The sequence below is a fragment of the Triturus cristatus genome, chromosome 3_1, assembly GCF_964204655.1.
Source record: "Triturus cristatus chromosome 3_1, aTriCri1.1, whole genome shotgun sequence".
Lineage (NCBI taxonomy): Eukaryota > Metazoa > Chordata > Amphibia > Caudata > Salamandridae > Triturus > Triturus cristatus.
The window spans coordinates 50923083-50950197 of NC_140583.1; the positions used below are offsets into that span (position 1 = coordinate 50923083).

Here is a 27115-nt window from a genome sequence, read left to right on the forward strand (position 1 = left end):
CCACAGTTAGTTAAGGGAGGGATTTACTCATGAGAAAGGACTTAGCCTATTTTTTGAAACACAAGACAGAGGTGATTCCTCTGATATTTGGTGGAAGTGCATTCAAAATTCTTGGTGCAGCTCCCGAGAATGCTCTATCGGAAGTTCTCTCCTTACGGAAGAATGCTGGTTTCAGTAAGAAATCTGCAGACCCCCTCGCAGATCTAATGCCTCCTGAAATCGTAATGTTCTGTGCAAGGTAAAGTGGTGTTTTGCAGTGTAGAGCTTTGTGTGTAATAAACGCCATCTTTAGCAGAATTCTTGCCTCTTAGGGGAGCCATTTGAGAGCGCTTTTAGATATGGAGTGATGTGGTCACATTTTCTTGTACCCGTTAAGAGTCTTGCTGCAGCATTAAAGCAAGATTTTAGTGGAGCTGTTGAAATCTTAGGAAGCCCTGCTAGAGTTGTGCATCCATACTCAATCCTTGAGATAACCAAAGCTTGGACTGGTCAGCAGTGTCGATGAACTCTTTCAATTTTCTGAGATAGCTCAGATGGAATCGAGCATTTTTTGCCATAGTGTTGATGTGTGCTCGCATGTTTAAATTCTTATCCAGCGTGATTCCAAGAGACTTGGTAGAATCAAGTAGAATCAGAGTACCATTTAGTGCTGTGATCAATTTGGTCCATTCTTTGATCATCGTGGAGGATTTAGGAGGGGAGATCAGAAGGAATTCTGCTTTCTGCGAGTTGAGTTTAAGATGATTGCTAGATAGCCATTGAACGGTCTTTTGTAGTGCTTGGTTCATCATGTTTAACTCTTCCAGCGATGTGATCTTCATATACAGCCGAGTGTCATCTGCATACATGTGGAAGGAGATGCTAGCCTGCTGAAGTACTTCAGTGAGTGGCTCAATGTACAGATTGAATAGGGATGGGGATAGAGTTGATCCTTGTGGAATTCCAATATGACTCGGGATGGATGGGATAGATTGTGGTTCACCAGGAATCTTTGCGATCTGTTCAATAACAAAGAATGAAAACATCCTATTCTCTAATCGGTCTAATAATTTGCCATGGTTTATGGTATAAAAGCTGAAAATAGGTCGAGGAGGAATAGTCGACAGGTTTCGTTGCGGTGTAGAGCAAGTAAAAAATCATCAACTATGGGCATAATTGCTGTTTCCGTGCTGTGATAGGGTCTAAACCCTGACTGGCAGTCATCTAGTAGCTTATATTCTGTGACGAGAAGGCTCAGTTGTTGTGGAGTACATTTTTCCAAAACCTTGGCCAGTTAGGGAATATTTGTTAACATCCTAAAATTATTTGGATCCGAGGGGTTCTCAGTAGGTTTTTTAAGAAGAGGGATGACCTGGCCCGTTTTTAGGCAGTCAGGAAAGGAACCTTGGGAAAGCGAGGCGTTAATTATCCAACTAGGGATGACCATGTGGCTGATCGTAGGCCAACATTTTGCGGGAAGAGGATCATTGTAATGGTTGTTCGGTTTTAAGGTCAATAGGGTTTTGGCAATGTCTTCCTGATCATGTAGTTTGAAGGTTGACTGTTAGACCTGGCACATTGGCGTGAGTCTCCCTTCCATTTTTAGCTGTGCCTCATGTATGTTTTCGCTGGTGTTAGCTGCTCAGGGCACTGTGCCACTGCTGTCCAGTGCCACAGTGCAAGTGCTCCCTTTTGTAAATTGATGTATAATTTGTGATTCCATGATTGGTTGGTTTGGTTTACTTGTCAGACCCTAGTACAGTGCACCAGGAGTGCCAAGGGCTTGTAATCCAAATACTGCTGGTGGGCTTGCAGCACTGGTTGTGCCACCCACAGAAGCAGCCTGTAAACATGTGTCTAAGGTCTGCCATTGCAGAGCTTGCGTGCAGTCTGGTACTGTCATGCTGACTGTGCACGTGCACCCACTTGCCAGTCTCTAAACCTTCCCTTTTCTTCATATCAGACACCCCTATGGTAGACCCAAGGGCAGGGTGCATTGTAAGGATAAGGTAGGACATGCCCTGGTGTGTGTGGCATGTTCTAATAGTGAATTACAGCCATTTTCATTTTTCACTATTGCAAGGCGACCTGTTCTCCATAGGCCAGAATGGGCAGTTTGGTTATTACATCTTATAATCGTAACTGACTCAGGGAACATGGTAGAAATTCGAATTTAGTATGCCTGAACTCAGGATGTTAAAATACATCTTTTAGTAAAGTTGGTTTTAACATTCTGTGTTTGAAAATGCCACTTTTAGAAAGTAGGGATTTTCTTGTCTAACCATTCAAACCTGCCTCTGCTAGGCTGTGTGTATTCCTTTGTCTGGAGTTTGATTGACAGGGCTGGGGAATTCCAGGAGACAGGGTGAGGTGTCCCAGTGGTGAATAGAGAGATCTGCATCCAGATGGGTGGGAGGAGTTGCACCTGGGATCTGAATAGGGCTGTGCATGCCTTCCACAATGCTGGCTCCACCTCCTGGGGAGCAGCTGATGTCTCTGCCCTGCACAGTGACTGAAGAGAAGGAATCCTGTCAACAAAGTGCTCCAGTGCTGTACTTGCCTTCCACAATGCTGGCTCCACCTCCTGTGGGGCGTCTAATGTTTCTGCCCTGCACTGTGAAAGGAAAGGAGAGGTCTGGTAAACAGAGTGCTCAGGAACTGGTTTGGACTGGGCAATGGCCCCTCTGCCTTCAGAGGACAGAGGATTTCTGGGTATAAATATCGGGACCCTGATCCCAAGAATTTAGATCACTTTGGGAAAACAAGAAGAACCTCTGCTGAGGGAGGAACCAGAAGAAGCTGAGGAGGAAACTATCCCTGAAACTGGGGGATTGGCCTGCAGTGGCTGCCTTACTGCCAAAGAGAGGAGAAAGGAACTTTGTGTGTACTTTTGCTCAGCTTGTGAAGGATCTCCAAGGGCTTGGCAAAGAGATTGCCTCCTGCTGAAGTCTCAGGAACAACAGACTTCACCCTCCCCGCTCCCCAGAGTTCTTTGAAAGTGCCTGCTGCTGTTGTTGTGCCTTCTGAGGGACTGCGTGTCGCAAGGAGCTGGAAGCGCGGCTCAAGAAGGAGAAGCGTGCCGCCGTCGGAGCTGTTGTCGTCTCATCTCGTAAAGTGTGTCGCCGCTGCAGCATCGCATCGAGCGGAAGTGTCTCGCATCACCCAGGAAGTGTCTTGCAACACCGAAGAAGCGTGTCGCCATCGCAGCCATCGTAGCTGACGCATTGCACCGCATCAAGAGAAGAGTCTCGCATTGAGGAAGAAGCGTGTCACCACCGCAGCCATCGTAGCTGACGCATTGCACCGCATCAAGAAAAGCGCCTTGCATCCACGGAGAAGCATGCCGCTGTCGGAGCAGTTGTCGTCGCATCGCGTAAAGGGGTGTCGCCGCTGCAACATCGCATCGAGCGGACGCGTCTCGCAAACGTCGGAGAAGAGTGTCGCTGCCAAGGCCGCTGTCCTCGCATCGCGTAAAGTGTGTCGCTGCTGCAGCTGAAGCATCGAGTCGAGTCTTCTCGCAACATCGGAGAAGCGTAACGCATCTGGAAGATCTTCACGTCTTTATTTCTTGGCACCAGAACTTTGCCGCATTTCCATCGCTGCGACATTGCTTGTCGTGGAAGCGCAACGCATCTAAAAGGTACATTGACTTAAAGTGTCGCATTCAAGAACTTAAGAGAACTAAGCAAAATTCTACCATCTAAAGTAACAGTATTGTGTGTTTTAATGGTCTTGTGGTAAATCTATATAAAGAATACTTATTTTTAATATAAAACCTGTGTGGTGTCCATCTGTAGTGTTGTCACTTGGTTACTGTATGTGTTCACAAATGCTTTACACACTGCCTCTGAGATAAGCCTGTCTGCTCGTGCCAAGCTACCAAGGGGGTGAGCAGGGGTTATTTTAGGAGTGTACCCCCTTACCCTGACTAGAGGAGAGGGTCCCTATTTGTCACAAGTGCATACCTGTGCCAACTAGAGACCCCCAAGTCTAACATTGACCAATGGGCATTATTTTTGGGCACTGTTTGTGCAAGCTGGGCTGGCTGCCCTGCTTGAGTATTCTTTTGAGTCAGGAGTTCATCAACGTTATCATTGAGTTCTCTCTCCAGGGAGCAAGCTTTAGTTGGAAAGAATGCTGAAAAGTCTTCACAGCTAAAAACCGATTGAGCTGTTTGGTGAGGGGATTTGGCCAATTTGTTTGATTGATCCTCTAGTAGATCGAAGAGTCTTCTCACTCTGTTCTTTGCATTATCAAGTTCATTTATAAAAGAGTCTTTTTTTGACTGAAGAACACTTTTATTGTAGGCTTTCCTGATCTTTTTAGACGATTTAGATGAGGGGCTGATGGGAAATGTCTCCATTTCCTTTCTGCTAGTCTGAGTTTCCGTCTTTCTTCATTCAGGGAACTGTTGAACCATGGGTTTTAATCTTTAACTTGTATTCTTTTGAGTTTTAAAGGGGCTATGTTATTGATTATTTTAGACATCGTATGGTTGTAATGATCCGGAAGCTCGCAGACGTCCACCAATTCAGGAAGTGGTTGAAGTTCGTTCTCGCAACAAGCTATTAGAATATCCATGTTCAGGCCTTTAGTATCTCTAACCCATTGCTTCGGTTTGACTGATTGTGAGGCTCTTTTCTTCTTAATGGGTGTAATTTGGAAGGTGATGATGCGGTGATCTGATCATAGCAAGGGACAATAGCGATTGAATCCCCCTCGTTTTCTTTGGAGATGATCCAGTCTAATGTAGCGCCTTTTGAGTGGGTTAGAAGACCACAAGCCTGCACTAGTGAATGGTATGCTAGGAAGTTTTTTTTGGTTTTTTTTGCTTTTGAAAAATGTTATTGAAATTTACACCACATGTTGCATTACATACTATCCGTAAAGCACAGGTCAGGTCACATTGCATACCCGTTACATACACACCGGAGAAAGCATGATGAGTACACCAGAGAGCGTCATGTCAGGCAGAGATTTGAGGCTAGGCAGAAATAGAACACCTAGAGGGGCCGAAACATGTATGGGGAGAAGTATGTAGTGTTGTGGGGGGCAGGGGGGTGGCACAGTCAGGTGAGGTTAACCAGCCACGTCGTTCACATCGGACATGGCTGTTCCACCGGGCTCGTGGGGCAGTGGAGTGGACGGGGTGTCTTGGCACTGTAAATATGAGATGAAAGGGCCCCAAATATCGGGCGGCTAGCTGGCAGCCGGCATCAGTTCCCAAAATTCCCCTTGTAGCGTCTGGCAATGTGCGGAATCCTCCAACCAGGCACAGACCTTGGGTGCCGGTCGCCTGGCGAGAACCAGTAACATGGCAATGAGTTTGCGACTTGTGTTTGGGAAGTCTTTCACATAGCCCAGGAGGCACACCAGGGGGCACACCAGGGGGTCTGGAACAATGTGTGTGGATGTGATCTCAAAGATGGCAGCTCAACATCCTGCCAAAAGGCGGAGATGTCAGGGCACAACCAGGCCAGGTGAGAAAAATCCGCCGGAGTGGAGGAGCATCGCAGACATCTGTTGCTGGCGATGAGACCCATTCTGTGCAGTGTTGCAGGTGTGCGGTATAGTCTGTGCAAGTATTTGAAGTGAATGAGACGCAATCGGTAGTTGGGGGACAGACGTTTAATTTGGTTGCAGCAGTACAGCCACGTTTGAATCTTGGTGTCCAACCAATACATCGCTCGGCTGAAGTTGGCCCTTCACAGCTCATCCAAGTCCCTGCTGAGCCAAATGCCCAGGTATTTGGTGGGACCTGATGCCCAGATGAAGGGATAGTCCGAAGCGAAAGGGGTGGTGGAGTCCGTGAGAGGAAAAAGAATGGATTTGCTCCAGTTTACCTGTATGCTGGACAAGCCCCCGAACCGCACAACTTCCCTGATCATGGGGGTAAGGTTCTCCTGAGGAATGCGGATATACAGTGTAACATCATGCGCATACATGGAGACGACCAGTGCTCGAGCCACGAAGCCTATGCCCCTTTGAGTGTGATGCTGTCTGAGCCTGGCAGCGAGACGCTCCATGGCGATTGCGAATAGCATGGAGAAGAGAGGACACCCCTGCCTAGTGCCCCTCGTGATGTGTATTGGCTCTGTGATCTGACCATTTATTCGTATGCGGGTGGTGAGCAGGGTGTATAACAACTGGACCTTGTGCACAAAGACAGGGCTGAAGCCCAGAGGAGGAAGGAGGTTAAAAAGGAAGGGCCATTCAAGCGTGTCAAAGTCCTTGGTGGCGTCTAGAAGAGCTGCCACGGCCGGTAGGGAGGGATTGATCTGATAAAGGACAGCAAATATGGTCCGTAGATTATGCGATGTGCCGCGCCCGGGGATGAAGCCTGACTGGTCTGGGCGAGCTATCAGTGGCATAAGGGGGAGAAGGCGCAAAGGGAGCAATTTAGCAAAAATGTTGTTATCGGTATTGATAAGAGAGAGGTGACGGTAGGAATCGCATAGCTCGGGGGACTTGTCGGGTTTTAAAAGAAGTGTGATCATGGCCTCGTGGAGTGTGGGGGGAAAGCGGCCGCATTCAAAAGATTTGTTGTACATGGTGGCCAGATGCGGGACAAGAAGGGGCGTGAATTGCTTATAGAAAGACGCAGGTAGGCCATCGGAGCCAGGGGCTTTGTCCCCGGCGAGACCAATGATAACAGCCAAAATCTCATCTTTCGTGAACGGTTCATCAAGGTATGTACGGTGCCTGTCACCCAGCCAAAGGAGTTCGATCGTCTCAAAATATTGGTCAAGGACTTCGTGGGAGGGAGCCTCTCCAGCAGCGTATAGCTGCGAGTAAAAGGTTGAGAGCCTGGCAACCACCTCGGCTGGGGAGGTCGTCCTGTCCGAGCCTCCATCTTGGAGAGCCGTGACATATGAGGAAGCGTGCGGTGGGTGCAAAAGGCTGGCTAGGGTTTTCCCTGGGTGATCGTCCTCACAGAAGCGGCAGGCTCTAGCCTCCCTGCCCAAGAATAAAATCTCTCTGTTGGCTTCGTACTGAAATTCAGTCAGTTTGCTTCTGATCTGCGCCAAATATCGGGGCTAGGGTTCTGGGACTGTTGGGAGTCCAGGGTCCTGATGTCCCCTTCCAGACGCTCCAGGACACTCCGGATGGAGCGCAATAAGCCGGACTGCTTGGAAATACACTTGCCTCGGATCACCGCTTTGAAACCTTCCCAAAGAGTCAAGGGGGAATCGACCAAACAGGAGTTGAGTTTGAAGTAATTAGCAATGGCTGTTTGTATCTCCTCGCGAAAGACCGAGTCGCGCAGCGCGTTGGGGGCAGCCGCCAGATGAACATGCGGTGTGGGGTTTGCAGGACTCGAATGCTCAAGAGTACAGGAGCATGATCAGGGAGAGTTTGGGCCATGTGTTCCACAGAGGTAACCCAGGCGAAGGCGTCGTGCGTAGTGACCCATTGGTCCGGCTGGGACCAACAACCCCGCGATCCCGTCATGCAGGTGCCCTCACGGACATCTGGGTGAGCATGTCGCCATGCATCTAACAGGGAGTTGGCGGACAGTATGGAGTGTAAGAGGGTCTTAGGGTGGGTGTGCTGAGCGTGCGACCCAGAACAATCATGCAAGGGTGAGAGTGTGGAGTTGAAGTCTCTGTTCCAAAGGAGAGTGGCGGGTCCTAGGGTGGAAATGTGCTGCCAAACTTGGGAGAAGAACTCAAAACTATCTGAGTTGGGGCCATATATTGCCGCCACGGTAAATGGTTGGGCTAGGAGAGTGCCATGTAAGATCACAAATCGACCGTCCGAGTCAATGATGGTCTGGGATGTGAGCCAGGGTAGCCCCCTGCGCAGAAGAATGGACACCCCCCATGAAAAGTTAGAGTAGAAGGAAGAGTGGATTTCGCCCCAGTGCTTTGACAGGAGGCTGGAGGAGGTGGCAGGGAGGAGGTGTGTCTCCTGAAGAAAGCATATGTCCACCTTGTGTCTGATGAGGTGGGCGTGCACAAGGCGGGCTTTACGATGATCATTAAGGACCCTAATGTTCCAAGTCCAAAGCGTGGTGTCTGTCATGCTAAGATGTAGTGACGCTGGGCTATGGATAGAGACCGATGCGCAAACTGAATGGTGAGTGTCGGTGACGTGGCGTAGGAGAGCGAATCAATCAACATGGAAACAAGAACAATACGAGCTACAGAAAAAAACAAGCCTCTGAGAAGAGGCAACAACCCCAGCAGTACATTACCCCCTCTGACCCCCAGCCACTCCAACCTCCCAATTAGGTTGAGTATGCCACGCCACCCTAACAAACTTGGAAAGGGACCAGAGGAAATTGAGAAGGGAGTTATCCTGAGGAGGCATGGCAAGCCAAAAAGTAGTACCGACTACATTTGCACATATCAAAGAGTGACACCAAGATATTGTCATGGTCGAGTATACACTGCCGTCAAGCCAGGGCAGCACCGTGCAGTGAGTTTAGGAGATCCTTGTGCGAGGACGGATACCACCTCTGACTTCAAGGGTGGCATCACGCCATGCAAACAGCCCGCACCCCCGGGGTCGAGGAATCAGCAGACGAAAACAGAGAGAGACCCAGCTGTGTGAATGTAATGTAAACTGGCAGGAGCCCAAGAGAGCGTCAGAACCAACAAGCTGAGTGGCCAGGACAATGTTGCGGGAGGCCAAACTAGTGATTATTACTAGTGTCGCCCCCATTAACTTGTTGTGTACTGGGCGAGGGCAAGCATTTTCTCTTGTCTAACTTCTTTGCAAAGGCCAGCGAGGCTGAGGGCTCGGTGAAGAGGTGTGTTTTGGAACCATCTTTGACCCGCAGCTTGGCCGTGTAGACCAGGGAGTTGGACACATCATGCTTCTGGAGCAGCCATTTAACCAGCAGGATTTCATGCCGGGTGGCCTGCACCGCCATCGTGAAGTCTGGAAAGAAGCCGAGAGAGGAGCCTTGATGACGGACCTTTCCTCTCTTGCGGGCAGCTCCAAGTATCACATCTCGGTCGCGAAAGCTCAACAGCTTGGCGATGATTGGACGGGCGGGTGCTCCCAGAGGAGGCCGTGGCCCCAAAGAGTGGTGGGCCCTCTCTACGATGAAGACAGGGGACAGAACGTCGCCAAACAGGTCTCGCAGAAGTTGCTCTACATAGTCCTCCATCTTTGTAATGTTGGAATATTCGGACACTCCGTGATGCGGAGGTTGCTCCTGCGGGAGCCCGCCTCCAAATCCTTGTTTTTGTTCTTGATGAGTTCCAGCACCTTATCCATTTGCAGCAGTTTTTGGCGGTCTCCGGCCATCGAGTCCTCAGCGTCCGAGACCCTTGCCTCGACATGTGCGATACGGGAATCATGGGAGTCTACCCTGGCATTCACAGTGTCCAACAGGAAAGATAGCTTATCCAGCTGGGTTGCAATACCAGAGACTGTGGCCTTGACGTCCAGCGTGATGGCTTACAGGTCATGGTCCCTCGTCGTGCCAGACTACGTCTGGGTAGCCAGTTCACCTGTCTCCAGGACGGCACCATCCTGGCGAGTCTCTCTGCATTGTTCAAATGCCAGCTTGAGCTGCTTGGGGTCTGTCTTCCCCATGAGGAGGCCTTTGTGGCCGGTCGGGCCCGCCCCAACAGCCAGGAGACAAAGGAAAGGAGGGGGGGGGGTGCAGATGTAAGGGCGTAGGCTGCTGGGGAGCACTGGGGCCACTGGGGAGGCGGTCTCCGGGAGTTGGCGGAACCTCTAGGCAACTGGTGTGCAGCTCAGCCCCGCAGTCCAATGGCAAAGGGTGTCCCAGAGAAAGGACAGAGTCGATTAGGCCACCAGGGCCTCCAGGACCCACTGGAGCAGAAGTATGGCAGACCACTGTGAAGCAGCGCCGTTACGCAGCTGGGGCAACAGAGAGGAGGAGAGGGCAGCTGGTCACTTCAGCGGATGGTGCCAGAGACAGAGAGTTGCAGGGGGCCACTCACACTATAGGTCCGGTGGCAGAGTTAATAGATGTTGGTCGGAGGCTGCCACGCCACGACCTACCGGTAAGTCCGGGTGCATCAGCAAACTGGCAGATCTAAGCTGAGGGGCCACGCCGCCGCTGAGGGCAGCCACCTAAATGGGTCCTGAAGCATGGGCCCAGGAGGGCGCCCCATAGCAGAGGGCTAGAAACAGCGGGGAAGCATGGGGGCGCGCCGCCCCCGTCGCGGGGTCTGGGGCAGACGGAAGCAGGCTCACTGGGATGAGTGTGGACGGGCGCTTATAGGCACAACGCACGGCCCCTCGGGCCGCGCGGTGCGACTTGCGTGCCCCGCAGCGGCGGCGTGGCCCCTCACACAGCATCCACTCAGCAGGTGAAGGAGGAGGCGTTCTCAAACAAAAAGAGGGAAAGGTGGGGCTTTTGCAATAATAACCTAATTAAATGATACTGCAGGTCCAGCATACATGCCCAACAATCAATCTTTAACAAAAGGGTATGCAGTTCCTAATAATAACATAATGTGTGTTAGAATCACTAGGTCCCAGGGTGAAGGTGTGAACACGGTATAGTTAAGCGGAGTAAAAGGTACTCCTACTGGAAATGAAGACCCTCACACACCCAACAAGCGGGTGTCTTGCTTCATCACCGGGTCTTTGCTCCTTATCGGGCCGGCGGTGCAATGCCCGATCAGGCACCCCAAGGGGGCCTTCCTATCGGAGATCTTTATTTCCAAACGCCGGTGAGTGAGGTGTGTGGGGAAACAGTTAGTTGATATAACTAGTGTAGGTGCAAGTGGAGTGAAAGGTAAGTGTACTAAAACAGGGTAGGTGATCCACTTCAAACTGATTTAATAAAGTATGGTCACCACCCTGATTAAAAACAATCTGCACATCTCTCACCATTAGGTGTATGAGTGATATGTGCTACAACAATAATAAAAAAGGTCAACATGTTTCTTGCCTGGATATTAATTAAATGGCAATTCTTCAGGACCAATTGGTCCTGAAGAATTGCCATTTAATTAATATCCAGGCAAGAAACATGTTGACCTTTTTTATTATTGTTGTAGCACATATCACTCATACACCTAATGGTGAGAGATGTGCAGATTGTTTTTAATCAGGGTGGTGACCATACTTTATTAAATCAGTTTGAAGTGGATCACCTACCCTGTTTTAGTACACTTACCTTTCACTCCACTTGCACCTACACTAGTTATATCAACTAACTGTTTCCCCACACACCTCACTCACCGGCGTTTGGAAATAAAGATCTCCGATAGGAAGGCCCCCTTGGGGTGCCTGATCGGGCATTGCACCGCCGGCCCGATAAGGAGCAAAGACCCGGTGATGAAGCAAGACACCCGCTTGTTGGGTGTGTGAGGGTCTTCATTTCCAGTAGGAGTACCTTTTACTCCGCTTAACTATACCGTGTTCACACCTTCACCCTGGGACCTAGTGATTCTAACACACATTATGTTATTATTAGGAACTGCATACCCTTTTGTTAAAGAAGGAGGAGGCGTCCCAGCAGGTTCTCAGGGGTGGAGGACTCAGGCAGCGATGCTCAGGCTCTGCCACGGCCTGGCGCCGTCCTGGACCGCACTCCGCCGATGTGGCCTGGCAGGCGTGCGCAGTGGCCGGGATCACTGAAGGATTTCATCGTCCTGTGGAGGAAGCGAGAGCCCCCGGAGGTATCACTCTACGCCTCTTGATGCCAGGAATCAGGATCACCGGGCGTGGGTTGTTAAATCCACGCTAATCTGCAGGATTATGGCAGATTTCAGGCTTGGCCGGCAGAGCCCACTCAAAGTGCGGCCATCTTGCAGCCGGCTAAGCCACGCCCCCTCATCTGCTAGGAAGTTTTTGAAAATAATGACCTGATTATCTTTGAGGTTGTTCCAATGTAGATTGAAGTCCCCTAGAAAGATATCATTGGAGTGTGGTTCAGAGTTTACTGTAATAATTTCCATTAGTTGGTCTATGAACATTGTGTTTTTACCTGGGGGATGGTAGAACGAGTGTAGTTTAAAGTGTTGGTTATCTGAGAGACGTAGAGAGAGCCCAAGGTATTCACAAGGCTCCAGAGGGTCAGCGTGAGCTTTAGAGATGGAGATGTCTGATCTGTGGATACAGGCCACTCCTCCACCCGTTTTGTTTAGTCTGTCTAGTCTCACAATATTGTAGTTTGGTGGGACCAGTAGGTCTAGGCAAGGGGACGATGCATTATTGAGCCACGTTTTCACGGTCGGCAATGTCTGCTGCATGTTTCATTGCTGATCGGCAATTCAGTAGTAAGCACAAAAGCGGTTTCGGAGGTGTATTTAGGATAGAGTCTTACCCTACAGGGATTAATGTTATTTCTTTCAGGTTGTTTCCATTTAGCTTTTTAGGATTAACTTAATTCTGTTTATGTTGATCAGAACTGCTCTAATTTGCTGTTCATTTCTCTTCATGTAATGCCTCCTCAAAGTCCCTGCGATCCTCCTTGGGAAGTTTGTCTTCAAATTTCTCTAAAGAGTCTCACAGGGCTCTATCATAGCGCCCCAAGAGAGCTGAGGCGCTAGAAACCTTTAACATGGAAGCCAAAGTGCCACAAACATTTTGTCCCCAAGAGTCCTGTGCTCTGATTTGTTTATCTGGAGGTAATGTTGAGAAGGAGGCCACTGCGTGTGTCTTTTTAGCTGCTGCGATGATTACAGAATTCGGAGGTGGATCTGCTCTAAGGAATAGTGGATTCTTTTCTGGAGGCCTGTACTTTGTTAAGATCCTTGCTGGTGCAGTCTTAAGTGTTGCCGGTGCGAGGAACATGTCCATGACTGGCTGAAGAAGCCCCGGTACCAAAGGCAGTAGAGGCCTTGTCGCTGATCTTTGGTGCAAAGATTAAAAAAATCACAGAGGATGAGGTTTGAGGTGTAGGCATGTGAATATTAAATTTTGCTGCACCTCTGATAAATACGTCTTGAAAAGTACTAACATCATCCACTGGAGAGACTTTCGAAGGTGGATTGTCCGTTAAGGTAGGTGAGAAGTCCCTTTTTAAAAAATGAGTCGAGGAAGATAACAATGTAGGTGATCTACGTTTTCTCCGATGTCTTCTTGTGGAAGGAATCCCTGTTCTAGCACAATCTCGACCCCTCGGGGGAGAGGTTGGAGAGAGGTCTACTGTCTGCACCAACCGAGCCAGTGGTGACCTGTGCAAGGGACTAGAGTGTCCAGTGGTTCTCATACCTGCCTCATTGAAGATTTCTGCCAATAATGCAGTGGCAACATCCAACTAGGAGAAAGATGCACAGAGGGTGATATCTCTTGTTGTACAGGAGGCTCTGTCATCTGTGGATGGGACCACTCTGGACATGAAACTGAGCTATCCGACATCGGTACGATAAGCTCCCACGATCTCGAACTTGACAACGCCCTTTGTCTTGACCTTGACCTATCAGACTGTCTTACTGATCGATGAGTCGGCATCGAATGTGGAGAAGGCCTCGACGTTGAGCGTGGAATTAACAATATGTCTTGACCCACTGATGGTGATTGTACTCTCGATGTCAGGAGAGATGTCGCAGACGGAGAGTGGTGCTATGACACCAGCTATGTTTTAGCCCTCTACGTCGATCTCGACATCGGTCATGAAGTAACCGACGGAGACCAATATCTCAACGTCGTATGGATAGTCGACCATGGTGAACATCTTCTGGATCTTGACCGTTGTCGAGGAGGTTTCAGCGTGGATGCTATTTTCGGTGTAGTCTTCGACGTCAAGCAGAGCTCCGATACCGTAGACGGCAGAGGACTCGACGGGGACACTCATTTTTCCATAGCAGAGCTCGCGGAGTGCAGAAATCTCCGCTTTGCAATGTGCAGTGCAATTTTTTCCCCACTCGCGAACCGTTCGCGAGCGCGAGCTGCCGCTCGCCTACAATTTCTACCCGAGCTGCAGGAATACCAGCACTTGCGGAACTTTGCAGAGTTTTTCGTAACTTCGCGGAGTTCTGCGTAGCAAAACTATGCGTACTATGCCCAGGCCTGTGCAAAAGCAGATTTTCAGTACATTGGTTAGCTTTTGGTTTTTTATATGAGGCTGCTCTGATTTGTGAAAAAATTATATATGTATAAATATATATATAGAGAGAGAGAGAGCTGTGTGTGTATGTATGTTCTCATATATAATTTTTTTTATAGATTCCGGGGTCGCCGCGCCTGGGCCGGAATAGTCAATGGTTATGCCTATTGATGAGAATCCCCTGGGAGTGAAATGCCTCGACGTCGGCAGGTAAATGCTTACCTTTTTTGCACCTATGCTGTCAGTGCTTGTGAAGCAGGAGCAAATAATAAAGGCACGCACGCACGTAGCCATTAAGAAAATGGTGCAAAAATCCCCTAAGCAAAAAAAGCGGAAGCAGACAAGTTCTGCGGCAATACTCCAGAGCCCACAAAGTAAATACAACAGATGATCCTGCAGTGCAAGCGCTGTACACTCGATCTAAACGAAGATGTCAAGCAGAAACAATCAATTTGCATTGCAGAGGGCCACTTAAAGCCAGAGGAGGCAAGTGGGGATGAGGGAAAGGATGGGAAGTGCTTCTGATTCATGGGCAGCTGCTGAACCTCAGAGAAGGGCAGGGTCAGGAACCCCTGGGATACTCACGAGGCCAAATAGAATGCTTACAACACCACAGAGCGTAAACACATCAAAAACCAAACTTACCCAAAAAATAATGCTGAAGCAAAAAATTAAATACTTAATGTAGCAGCTAATTGGGGTCCTTGTGGGGCTTCCGAACATGCTGCGGGTATAGGGGGCTTCCAGCCCAAGGGGTGGCACACAGAGAGTGGGACCCTCCTGGATTGCAACTCGTGCCTCACCCAGGATAGGGCAAGCAGAGACTGGAGGTGCCGGGGAGTAGCTACCCTTGTTACAGATTGGGGGGGAAAGCAGGCTCACTCCTTGAAGTGGGTCAATCTAGGAATGCAGGCAAGCCACCTGCAGAGTGATAAAAGAAGCTCTACGAAAAATGTTATTACAAGAGACTTTTCTGGTTAAACGAGCGGGTTTTCAGGGACACTTCTGAAAAGCCACGAAACAGCCAGTAAGCGAGTGCCGTTTTGTAAATATGAAAGCGTGCGCCGTTCTAAAATATAAAGTGGGGCACCCGTGCACATAAAAGTTAAGAGCATGAAAGCCTGTGAAGCATCGATATTTTAATCAAATGTATATTTCATTTATTCACAGTCACACACTGCTTATCATTGTTTATTTATATTGATTATTAGAAAAATGTTTAATAAGATTTTAATATAAAAGCATGTCTGTGTCGCTTACTTTTACATCATCTAGAATATTTCTGTCCAGAAAATGCTATCATAATAAAAAACACAAGAGGGCCTTGCAGTTCATCTGAAGAGCTTTGAACGTTATCTAGGATTGCTTTAAAACAATTATGGTAAGTTCTCCTGTGGCCATGGATTTAATGACCAAGGATGCACAGAGGGTGGTATCTCTTGTTGTACAGGAGTCTTTGTCATCTGTGGATGGGACCACTCTGGACATGAAACTGAGCTATCCGATCATTGATAACATCACTGCAACATTTGAAATAACATAATTGATGAGAAGTCTGTGCATGTTGGGGGCGCAAGTTTTAGTTACCTTAAGTTAGGGCACGAGCTATGGTTACTAGAGATAACTATAACTGGTGAATTTCAGTACTTTTTCAGTTCGAAATGGTACGTTGTCACTGACATTTTCACTTAATTATTACAGAACTTTAGCCTTTGGTTATGTCAGTGAAAATGTATATACATATTTTAAGGCAATGCCACTATTTGAATGGTCACTCCAAGTCTTTCAAATGATGCTGCTAGTATTTCCACTCAGAGTGCACTGAGTCCTGCTAACCAGACCTCAGTGCCAGTACCCAGTCCCTAAAGTGTATGTTGAATTTTCTCCACCCCATTGGAAATGGCTAACTTTCCAGTAGGTCCCTGATAAATGGTACCCTGGTACACAGGGCATGTAAGTTAGAGGTGTACCCCTGGGCTTGAAGCACTGGTTGTGCCATCCTGGAGGTCCCTAAAGAAAAATGGGTATCCAGTATGCCACTGCAGACTGCTAGAGGTGTCCTGTACTACTAGCCTGAATTTACCCTTGTAAGCCACGGCAAAACCACCCCTTCCCAGTACATGTGTGTAAGTCACGCCTCTGACTGGCTTACCGAGTCCTATAGGCACGGGCAGGAGATGTCCTTTTTCTATTTCTGTTTATTCCATTAATAGAGAGTATTGCGACTCAGAGGCATCCCAGCTCTGGATGAGAGGTATCGCCATGACAGTACAAAGGACACCTAAAAAATACTGCTATATTTAAAAAGCCAGGTTTTGATCGTTTTCCCCGAAGCATAGTTCATTTTCTTTAGTTCGGATGGACAGAGGAAGCGGTTTCAGAACTTTGCTACATTAAAACTAAAGGATCTACGAAAACTTCTACCTCTTTTGATGATAGGGGTGGTAGCAAAATACAGATTTGATGATCAAAGGGATCTATGGGAGGGTACATGGTGTGACCAACAGGCATAAAATAAGTGGTCCTTGGCTTTGTAATGCGCAATGGGCAATACAAAGTGATTTAAATGCCCCGCTTTGAGCAATGGGAAGCCAGTGAAGCTCCCTTAGTCTTTGTTTGCCTGACTGCGATCTAAGAATTCCAAGCACTGTGCCCACAGCCACGTTTTGCACAACTCCCGTAGGTGACCCTAGATACAAAAAATGGCCATAGTCCACACAGGAGAGGACAAGGGCTTGAACCCCCACTTGTCTCAAAGTCTAGGGAAGCAGAGGTATAATCTTGTGCAACATTCAAAATATTCCAAAACAGTTGGCTGTGGTTTCCGCAGCACTCATCCTCCTAGACCTCTCCGCCGCCTTCGACACCGTCTGCCACCGCACACTACGCGCACGCCTCCACGCTGCAGGGATCTGAGACAAGGCTCTGGAATGGACCACCTTCTTCCTCTCTGGCAGAACCCAGAGCGTCCGCTTCCCCCCATTCTGGTCCAAAACCTCCGAGATCATCTGCGGCGGACCCCAAGAATCCTCCCTCAGCCCGACACTGTTCAACATTTACATGGCCTCGCTCGCACACGTCGCCTGACAGCACAACCTCAACACAATCTCCTATGCCGACGACACTCAACTGATCCTCTCCCTCACAAAGGACCCCATCACCGCCAAAGCCAACCTCCATGAAGGAATGAAGGCCGTCGCTGACTAGATGAAGACCAGCCGTCTGAAGCTGAACTCAGACAAGACGGAGGTCCTCATCCTCGGCACCAACCCTTCAACCTGGGACGACTCCTGGTGGCCGACGGCACCGGGAGCAGCCCCGATACCCACCAACCACGCACGCAACCTGGGAATCATCCTCGACTCAACGCTCTCAATGACCAAGCAGGTCAACGCCGTCTCCTCCTCCTACTTCAACACCCTCCGCATGCTCCGCAAGATCTACAAATGGATCCCGACAGACACAAGAAAGACAGTCACCCAGGCCCTCGTCAGCAGCAGACTCGACTACGGAAACGCTCTCTATGCGGGTGCCCCGACCAAGCTCATCAAACGATTACAACGCATCCAAAACGCCTCGGCATGACTGATCCTCGATGTACCATGCCACGGCCACATCACCCTCCACCTGAGGGACCTGCACTGGCTCCGCGTCAGCAAGAGGATATCCTTCAAGCTCCTCATCCACGCACAGAAGGCACTCCACAAGACCAGCCCAGCCTACCTCAACAGACGGCTCTCCTTCTACATCCCCAACCGCCAGTTACGCTCTGCCGACCTCTCACTAGCCACCGTCCCGCGCATCCAAAGAACAACCACCGGCGGGAGATCCTTCTCCCACCTCGCCGCCAAGACATGGAACACCCTCCCACTGAGCCTATGACAGACCCAAGACCTGCTGACCTTCAGGAGGATGCTCAAGACCTGGCTGTTCGATCAGTAGCGCCCCCCCCCCCCAGCGCCTCGAGACCCTCCCAGGTCTGTAGTGCGCTTTACAAATGATTGATTGATTGATTGAATCACAGGCTTCTCTGCCACTTTACTTAAGCCTGAGAGCAATAAAATGGGAGAAAATGTATCCAGACAGAGGGGGTCAAGGTTGAGTTTCTTTAGATCAGCCCTAATCATTGCATGCTTCCATGGAAGAGGCACAGATCCCGTTTCTAGGAAAATATTGACTATTTCTAGCAAAATCAGAAAAATAGTATCTGGGTCAAGAGAAAGGATTCTCAGAGGTGATGGGTCAAGAAGGGATCCAGAATTAATTTCCCAGAACAAAGTAGTGAACTCATCCATGGAAAGGATGGGAATTGGGAGAGAGTGGCCATTCCTCCATTCTCCTTAGTCTTTGATGGATTGAAGGTGTAAATATCATTATCATTGGCCTGGTGGAATGGATGATAGATATTCAAAATTGTGGTACTAAAGCGGTTGGCCAATGCCTTGCACCTATCAATTGAAGGTTCAGCTACAGAAGCATTTGTGGTGGGCTCCAACAAAGACCTTGTGAGTCTCAACATCTCTCTAAGAGAATTTACAGCAATGTTAATTTTTTTTTTTAAGTGGCCTGGGCTTGTCGGATTTCAGTATGACATACCCTCACTTTTTTTTTTATATAATGTTTTGTTTCATCATAGCCCTTCAACAGTACATGTACTGCACATGTCCTCACACTAAAATCAGCAAACCTACAGATTTTATTGTGGAAAGACTTGATCGCCCAACTTGTGAGTACAGAGTTACATGCTGACCCCTCAGTGGTGCTAACTCCTGAATGGTGTGACTAAAGTGGACACTTGTATCTCAAGTCAAAATGAATGTAACTTGTTGGAGTGTGCAGCTTTAGCAAAGCTGTCATTTGTTGTCTTTAAAACTCCTGAGCCTCCCGGGTACACATGGAGCCTAATCCACAAGACAGCTTTCTGCTCTCCTGGAGAGACGTAATAACGACACTCAGGAAGGAGTACACTGAGGGCTTGCAGGCCATGGAGGTGTCACCACCCTCCTGCAGGAAGCCATTTGGGTGTTAGCCCAAAAAGGCAGGCTTTAAAGGTGAACCTGCCTTTGAAGGGCAGATGTGTATAATCAGGGGTAGGGCTCCCCATTATCGAGGTAGACAGTTTAGCAGGGGAAGCAGACAGGGGAACCAGTGACCAAACTGGTTTCCCCCAGGGGTGTGTAGCACTGAGATAGCCACACCATGGGGGAGGGCTGAACACCGAAAGAGAGGTCTCCCCATTCTGGGAGTGGGCAGAATGGTCCATCCTGTGATCGCGAAATGCCCCACTCCACAGGAAATGGTAACCAGGTGGGAGGGAACCTAGTAGCCCATTAGCTACCAACCACATCCTGCCCTGAAGGCACTTTCCAAGTATAAAGCAGCACGCCTTGCACCCAGACCTCAGATCTCAACTAGTGCCCAGGTGCACTGAGGGACAGACAAAGAGAGGCTGCATCATCGACAACTGCACCTGCTGCACCTGGTGGCTAGAGAAGAGAGGGACTGTGCCTGCTCAGGGAGAAGCTGTCTCCAGAGCCCAGTCAAGCCAAGAGACTCAAAGGGCCAGCCAACTGACCTCCTGATCGCAGCACAGGGAAACAACAGCTAAAGAAGCCTGCTGGAGCAAGTTGGTAGCTCAAAGCTTTCAAGTTGCTACCATGGGTGCCATGCAGCACCGAGGACCAACACCCAACGCACAGAGTTTCACCCAGGTTCGCTGAATCCGGAAGTGCTGTTGGAGAGTTGCTGGAACCCTCAGAAGGTGAGTTATCAACTCAAATCAAATCAAATTTTGCTTTATTCGATTTAAAAAAAATAAAAAGAAATATAGCTTTTGTCTTTACATTGTATTCCTGTACCTAATATAACTTTTTAAAAATAAGGCAATAGCCCTTATAATCACTGATTTTCCAAAGATTTTAACTTCAGGTAAGCTATTCTACATTGTCTTAAATCCATGCTCTTCAAAATTGGCATTAAGAACCTTTTCCTGGGTAGCCTATAAGATTTACAGAATAAAATATGTGCATAGTAGATTGGGTTGAAATGTCATCACACGGACATGGGAGTAAGTTTCTAGACCAATCATTAACTCCTGGAAAGATAATCAATCTATGAAAGATCCTAAAACAAAAGCGAGTTAAAAGCATGCGATCAAAGCTTCCCTGTACCTGTTCCAAAGACGGTTTTATACCTGGGCATATTAACATCAGTTGGTTATCCATGATGTTTTTTTTATCTCTTTCTTTGAGCCATCGCTTGATCTCTAAATAGGTTAAACAATCTGTTTTTAAGGTCTTTCTTGAGATGGCTACCATGCTCTCCAGTGTCTCAAAAAATTCAGGATGGCCAATTCCGTTAGCCATTTCTTTGATATAACCAAGCCAGGGTATGGTAGCAACCCTATCAAGTTTTAAACAATCCATAATGACATCACGATTGAGACCAGCCTCTGTTGATACCCGAACCTTGTGCCAAAGTAAAAGAGGGTTGATTCTAATGATATCAGTAATAAAAGGCAATCCAAGTTCGGAATAGCAATTAAAATTGAGCTTGGTACCGCCAGCAGATAATGCGTAAATGCATTCTCACAGCATTGTAGATGTTGTACATCCGAAAATCCCCATATACCTGCCCCGTACATAGCATTTGGATTTATAAATAGTTAATAACTCAGGGACATGTCTGCAACCTAGTTTCCAAATAAAATTAATCAAACCACCTATAGCTCTGGAGAACATTAATTTTCTTGCCTGAATAGCGGCATTCCAAGACCCTGTGCGATCAAAATGTATCCCCAGATAGGAGAATTTATCAGTGCTTTAAATTTTCTTCTTATTAATGATAACGTCACATTTTTTAGCCATTTTTTACCCACATTTCATTATATAAGTCTTACTGATGTTCACATTTAGACCCCTATATTGCATAAAATTGACAAAATTAGTAACAGTTATTTGCAACCCTATTTGCGTCCGCGCCATTATGACTGCGTCGTCCGCATAGAGTAAAATTGGGACTGGTGTATCTTTAATGGTCGGATAGTTCTGACGATGTTCAATCAAATATTGTCCAAGACTGTTAATATACAAAGAGAAAAGAAATGGGGCAAGTACACAGCCTTGCCTCACTCCTTATCAACTCAAGAAAGTATTGACCAGTGACCGTGATAACGGACGACTGTGTCGACTGAACTTTGGCCAGACTGGAAAGGACTTTGTGGGGCGTCAACCCTGCAAGTAGGAACCCCACATCATCTCTGTGGACCAAGGAATTCCTGCAGGAAGACCCCTGTCACTTCCACAGCATCCTTACAGCATGTTCAGCATCTTTCATTCCTTGCATCAGGACGTGGATAGATAAAGTACCTGGAAGTGCTGAACAACTGTTCATTCTGTGAAGGTAACTTTTCGTGAGGACCTTGCTGGTCTCCTCAATTATGCTCCCTACCGGAGGTGTTCAACCCAAGAACTTCTAAAGTGCAGTGTTGTACAGTAAAGTGGCATAGAGCATAGGGGCGTTGATTTGAATAGAATGGTGTAGAGCAGAAAAGCGTATAGTGGAGCAGCATGGAGTGGCATACAGTGGAGTGGTGGAGAACAGAGTGGAGTGGCGCAAAGAGTAATGGCATAGAGTGGAGCAGCTTAGAGTTGAGTATTGTACAGTGAAATACCTTTAAGTGGAGTGGCACAGACTGCCATGGCATACAGTGGAGTGGCGCAGAGGGGACTAGTGTAGAGTGGAATAGAGTGGAGTAGAGTGGGGTAGAGTGGAGTAGAGAGGAATAGAGTAGTCTGGAGTGGCGTACAGTTGTGTAGCGTAGAGTGAGATGTGGTACAATGGAATGGCGGGCAGTGGAGCGCTGTGCAGTGGAGTCATGTACACTGGAATACTGTAGTGGAATACTGTAGAGCAAATGGCGTAGAGTCTAATCGCATGGAGTGGATTTGTGTATAGTGCCTAACAGTTGAGTGTGGTACAGTGGAATAACATAGAGCTGAGTGCCATAGAGTGCAGTGGCCTACAGTAGAGTGGAGTGGAATAGTGTATAGTGTTGAGGCGCAGAGTGGAGTTACATTGAATTGAATGGAATAGAATGGAGTGGCGTTCACTGGAGTGGCGTACAGTGCAGTGTTATAGAGTACAATGGAGGACAGTGTTGTACAAGGTAATGTCATACAGTGAAGTGTCGTACAGTGGAGTGTCGTATGGAGGAGCGTCATGGAGTGGAATAGCGCAGAGGTAAATAGCGTAGAGAGGAGTAAAGTGTAGTGGCATATAGTGGAGTGACATACAGTGGAATAGTGTAGCGTGGATTACAGCAAGAAAAACAATAAAAAAGGTTACATTTGGTGCATTGCGCTTACAACATACATTTCAAGAAACCTTGTTGTACAATTTTGAAAAACAGGAGTTTAAATGGGACATATTAGAGCACAAGGTTCAAGAAATGTCATTATAAACAAGTTAAAAGATACCCCTGTTATAATATTGAATAGCCTGGTTTGTAAAATCCTATCCCTTAATGGCTCATTACAGAGCTCATTAATCACCCTCTGTCCTGCTCAACACCACTGAGCAACAGAGATTCTTACTCATAGAGCACCATTCTAAATACAAATCTCCATACATACTTATTAGAGGACTCCCTATTGAGTGCAGAGCTAGGCATGAAGCTCACATACCCAGATATTCAGTATGGGTCTACTCTGCTAAGATGAATGAATGAAGGGGATTTATAAAGCGCAAAACAGCTGCTCCAGCATGAGCGTCCCAGCGTTAAGTGCAGTGCTAAGTGCCGATCTATGTGTTCAGTACATGCTATATGTTAAGTTCAGAGCTCTCCACTCAGAGATTAACAGGGCTCATTGCTCAGCACATATCCCACTGAAAAGTATAAGCCCCCCTCTTCTATAGAAGACCCTCTGGCCACTAAAAGGTTAATTGGTGAGTACAATGCTCCCCATCAGTTTATAATGTCCTTCAAAGCTGAGCTTCAATCTCCATGCATAATCCATAGCTCTACATTTGCTAGTTGCTTCATCTCTTCAATTCTCTACCTATTAACTAAGAAGGCTTCCAATATTTAGGAGAAATAGAGAAAAAACAATGAAACACTTCACATAAGTGACTTCTATGAGACACACACATGCACGATGACATACAGAGACTAGAACATCTGTCTATAGAGAGAAGCAGCTACCCAAAAGAGGTAGGAGACTTCAGAGGCCCCATTGGAGGGATTCTGGTTCTGGCACAAGGGATATCTGTCTAGAATTGAGGGGACATGTTCAGAAACATCCTAAAGTTTTAGGTGACTGAATTACAGGGAGCACAATGGCTCAGGTACAAGGGCATACAGAGAGTACCCATCTAGAACAAAGACTCACTCTTGCAAAGAGAGGAAAGAAGCGTGCAAGTTCAATGGGAATGATCATGTCAAATCAGAATGAGGGTGTTCTAGTGGAGAAGAAATCCTGTGACATGGGTGAAATATCCAGGAAGGACGACGTCCGCAAAAAGCGAGTACAGCCAGGCATAAACAGACTATCCTGTGATAAAGGCTGTATCCATAGAGACCACGCATTCTGGTGCAGAGGGAGAACGTTCTGATGGAGCTCTCAGGGAGCATTTCCTTAGGGAGGGTATGGTTACAAGGCAAATGAGCATTTCCCAGGAATCAGACCATGTTCAGTTAGTTCAACATTGGGCAGACAAATGGATCAGAGACAGTGAGATGCAATTTCAAGTATTACGGAACATGTCCAAGGAGAGGGAACGTGGCCAAATAGATGAAAGGCATGTGTCTAGACACATCTTGACATGTGGCATCTTTCAAGGCAAAAGCCATGGGGTTTGTGTTTAAGCGTGGTAGTCATTTGCTTAGAAAATGCATGGATTGCAAAAATGGATTGGGAAGGGAGAGGACCAAACTGGATGAGGGCACAGAGGGTGAACAAGATGTCAAGCTCTAGTGTCTAGTTTCAACAGATAACTGTAATCACACACTACTCTTTAAGCAAATGTGCTTCACACAATCTACAAAGCTCTGCAAATGAATGCACTCTATGCAAGTCTGTAAATATACCTCATCTTCACACATAGCTCTGTAAATGCACTGCTGCCGTGCTCTGCATCAGTACCACAGCTGCTCAAGCACTGAAACACTGGCATAGCTCATGTAAAGTACCTCAAAAAGCCCACATTGCACCATTTGGTACTGAGGCTCAGGCAAAGCTCAAGCAATTCATCTAGGTTTTGGCCCGTAGCACCCACTGATTTTAGAAAACACCCTCCCCTCACAAATAGACCTCCCAACATCTGGGAGCTCCGCTGCTATGAAGCACCGATTTTATTATACTTTTGGGAGTGAAGGTCACGGTTGTGCAGTGTAGGCCTTCACAGGAATGTGGGAGTGACTGTAAGTTACACATGTAGTGGAAGGAGAATGATTGAGAGAGAAGCCACTGAGGAGTTAAAGGAGTCACTGAAAAAGGAAAGAAAAGTCAAGATGGTGAGGTAAAGTAGTTCTTTCTTTTACATATATAGCAGGGCCGGACTGGCTGTAGCGGGCACCGGGCGTTTCCCCGGTGGGCCGCTAGGGTGGGGGCTGGTTTTGGGCCTCTGGGGGGGGGGGGCATTTTTGTTACCGGGGGTCGGCAAAATCGCCCCTTGTAACAAAATCGGCCGAAACTGGCCCTCGTAAACTGCTCGGCTGCACAGGGGGGGGCAGCTGAGCAGTTTGCCAGGGCCGGTTTCTGTTTCCAGTCCAGCCCTGATATATAGACAGCTACCCACAGACAGCTACACACGGGACTAACATGATAGTCATATCTGGCCCGCACTCCATCGTGGTTGGCCTGAACTTTACACTTTGCACCGGTTCGGCACAACCAGATAACCACATATGGCACATTGTGCTTTTGAGCACTACTTTGACCTACATCTTGAAAACTGCATAACTCTGGTTCAACTCTATTTTTCTGACATTGGGTGGGATTTTGCTCGTGTTGTGTTTTTACTTTATTACTGTTCGAAGTTCTGCATAAATACTTTACACGTTGCCTCTAAGATAAGCCTAACTATTTTGTGCCAAACTACCAGAGGGTTAAGCACAGCTTAATTTGGGGTTTGCTTGGGTTTCACCCTGACAAGAATTGTGGTTGCTGCTTGAGAAGCGTTTCACCTCCCTCAACCAGTAACCTAATTTCCAACAATGTCTAATACTCTCCACCACTCACTCAGAATGTTCATGTTTTGGACTCTTCTTTGTAAGCAGTGTTGTCTCTCTTACCTTTGTTGGATTCCAGGATTTGAGTGGTGATGTCTTTTACGCTCTTTTTTTCTGCGCACTTCTCCTCTGCCAGTCTCTGGAGAGATGAGACCGCGTTCTTTAATACTGTAAAACCTACAAACATAGAAAGCAATACTTAATCCCTGACATTTGTGTACTTTTACCATCTCACTGTGAGTCCAAGTGAATATTAGTCATGGACACATGAACCAAAAAGGCCTGGATGTGACTGCAGATACACATCTTTCTGTGCCTTTCCACATGTAGCTTTGAGATAAATGAAAGAACAGATTCTGCGTTTACTTATTAAATACATACTGTGCTATGAGCGTCTTCCTAGCCTACAATAGCACTGTGTGCAAGTAATCTCAAAGAAGATTCATGCTAAAAATGTTGTACTGGTGAGCAAGGGACAGAGGTCATCACTTCACTAGTGTATAAAACACACTGGGCCCGATTCACAAAAGTAATCTGAGACAAAATCCTAACTTTACAACTTTTTGTATTCACAGAAGGCATTTAGGAGTACTTAAGTTAGTATTTTGTCTCATTTAAACTTAAGTTTTGGTCTTAAGTTAAACTTAAGACAAACTTAAGTTTAACTGAGACAAAATCCTATTCGTAAAGTTAAGATTTTGTCTCAGATTACTTTTCTGAATACGGCCCAATTTGACCAACTAGGGGCTTTTGCACGATACATATCATCACTAGTGCGACCCACTCTTCAAGAACTGTCTGTTTATCTTTCTTTTCTGTTCCATCTCTAGGAGCAATGGAAAGTAAAAGGTCAGCAGTGAAAGGACAGAGGTCGACCCACATCTCTCTCTTGTGAAAGGTGACAATGAGGTTCAAGCTTACAGGAAAGGACTGTTCCATCTGAGTCTTAAGATGGGTGCTTGTTTAAGGTTGGATCGGCTGGTGGTGGAAGCTCTCTTGGTTAATATAAATGTGGAACATAAATGTGGATTTTTTCTGTTACGTTATGTTAGCAATGTTTTGTAGAGCGCTTGTTCACCGGTTGGTTTCTTGGCGCTAGAGAGACTAGGGGGTAGCCAGCCCGAAGCAGATCATTTGTAAGCAAGTGTGAATAACCATGCCTTGAGAGACTTTCTGAAATGGAGCAGGTTCGTGCTAAGTCTGATTTCCAGGGGGATGGAATTCCATAGTCGAGGGGCCAGGATCGCGAATCTGCGTCCCCCTTGACGTTTCAGCTTGAAGGTCGGCACTGTGAGGAGGTGGAGTTGGGATGAGCGGAGGTTGCGTGTGGGAATGTATCGGGAGATGCGGTTATCAATGAATTTGGGACTGCGACCGTTTAGGGATTTGTACACCAGGCAGCCAACTTTAAAGGCACATTGCTGGGGAATGGGGAGCCAGTGCAGTTTCCTAAGGAGAGGGGAAGCATGTTGCCACCTCGGTTGTTTAAATATTAATCGTCCCGCTTGGTTTTGTACCAGTTGAAGTTGCCTAGTGAGGCCGAGTGGGAGTCCCAGGAATGTGGGGTTTGCGTAGTCAAGACAAGATAGGACGAGGGCTATCATTACCTGATCTAGTACAGCTTGAGATAGTAACCTGCTTATCTTCCTTATTTTACGTATCTGCAGGAAGCTGGTGGAGATCACGGTGCCTACGTGCGTTTTGAGGGACAGGTCGTTACCAATGGTGACCCCTAGATTTTTTTACTGAGGTGGTGGGAGTAGGGGGGGAGCCCAGGTTATTTGGCCAGTAATGTGGGCCCCACTGTCTGTGTGCATCACCCGTCAGTATCAGTTCAGTTTTGCTGGGGTTCAGCTGTAGATGATTATGGTCCATCCATTGACGAATTAATGTCATGGTGGATTGGAAGTCAGATTGAC

General features: G+C 47.5%; 1 protein-coding gene across 5 annotated transcripts in view; it reads right to left on the reverse strand.

The window, feature by feature from the left end:
- The window catches only part of LOC146859681 (astacin-like metalloendopeptidase), a 448848-nt gene that overhangs the window by 354554 nt on the left and 67179 nt on the right, over positions 1–27115 (reverse strand). For all 5 annotated transcript variants that reach the window (XM_085646280.1, XM_085646283.1, XM_085646285.1 and 2 more), the window contains one exon: positions 25260–25373. In XM_085646280.1, coding sequence (XP_085502406.1) covers positions 25260–25373 — 114 coding nt within the window. The remainder of the gene's footprint in view (positions 1–25259; positions 25374–27115) is intronic.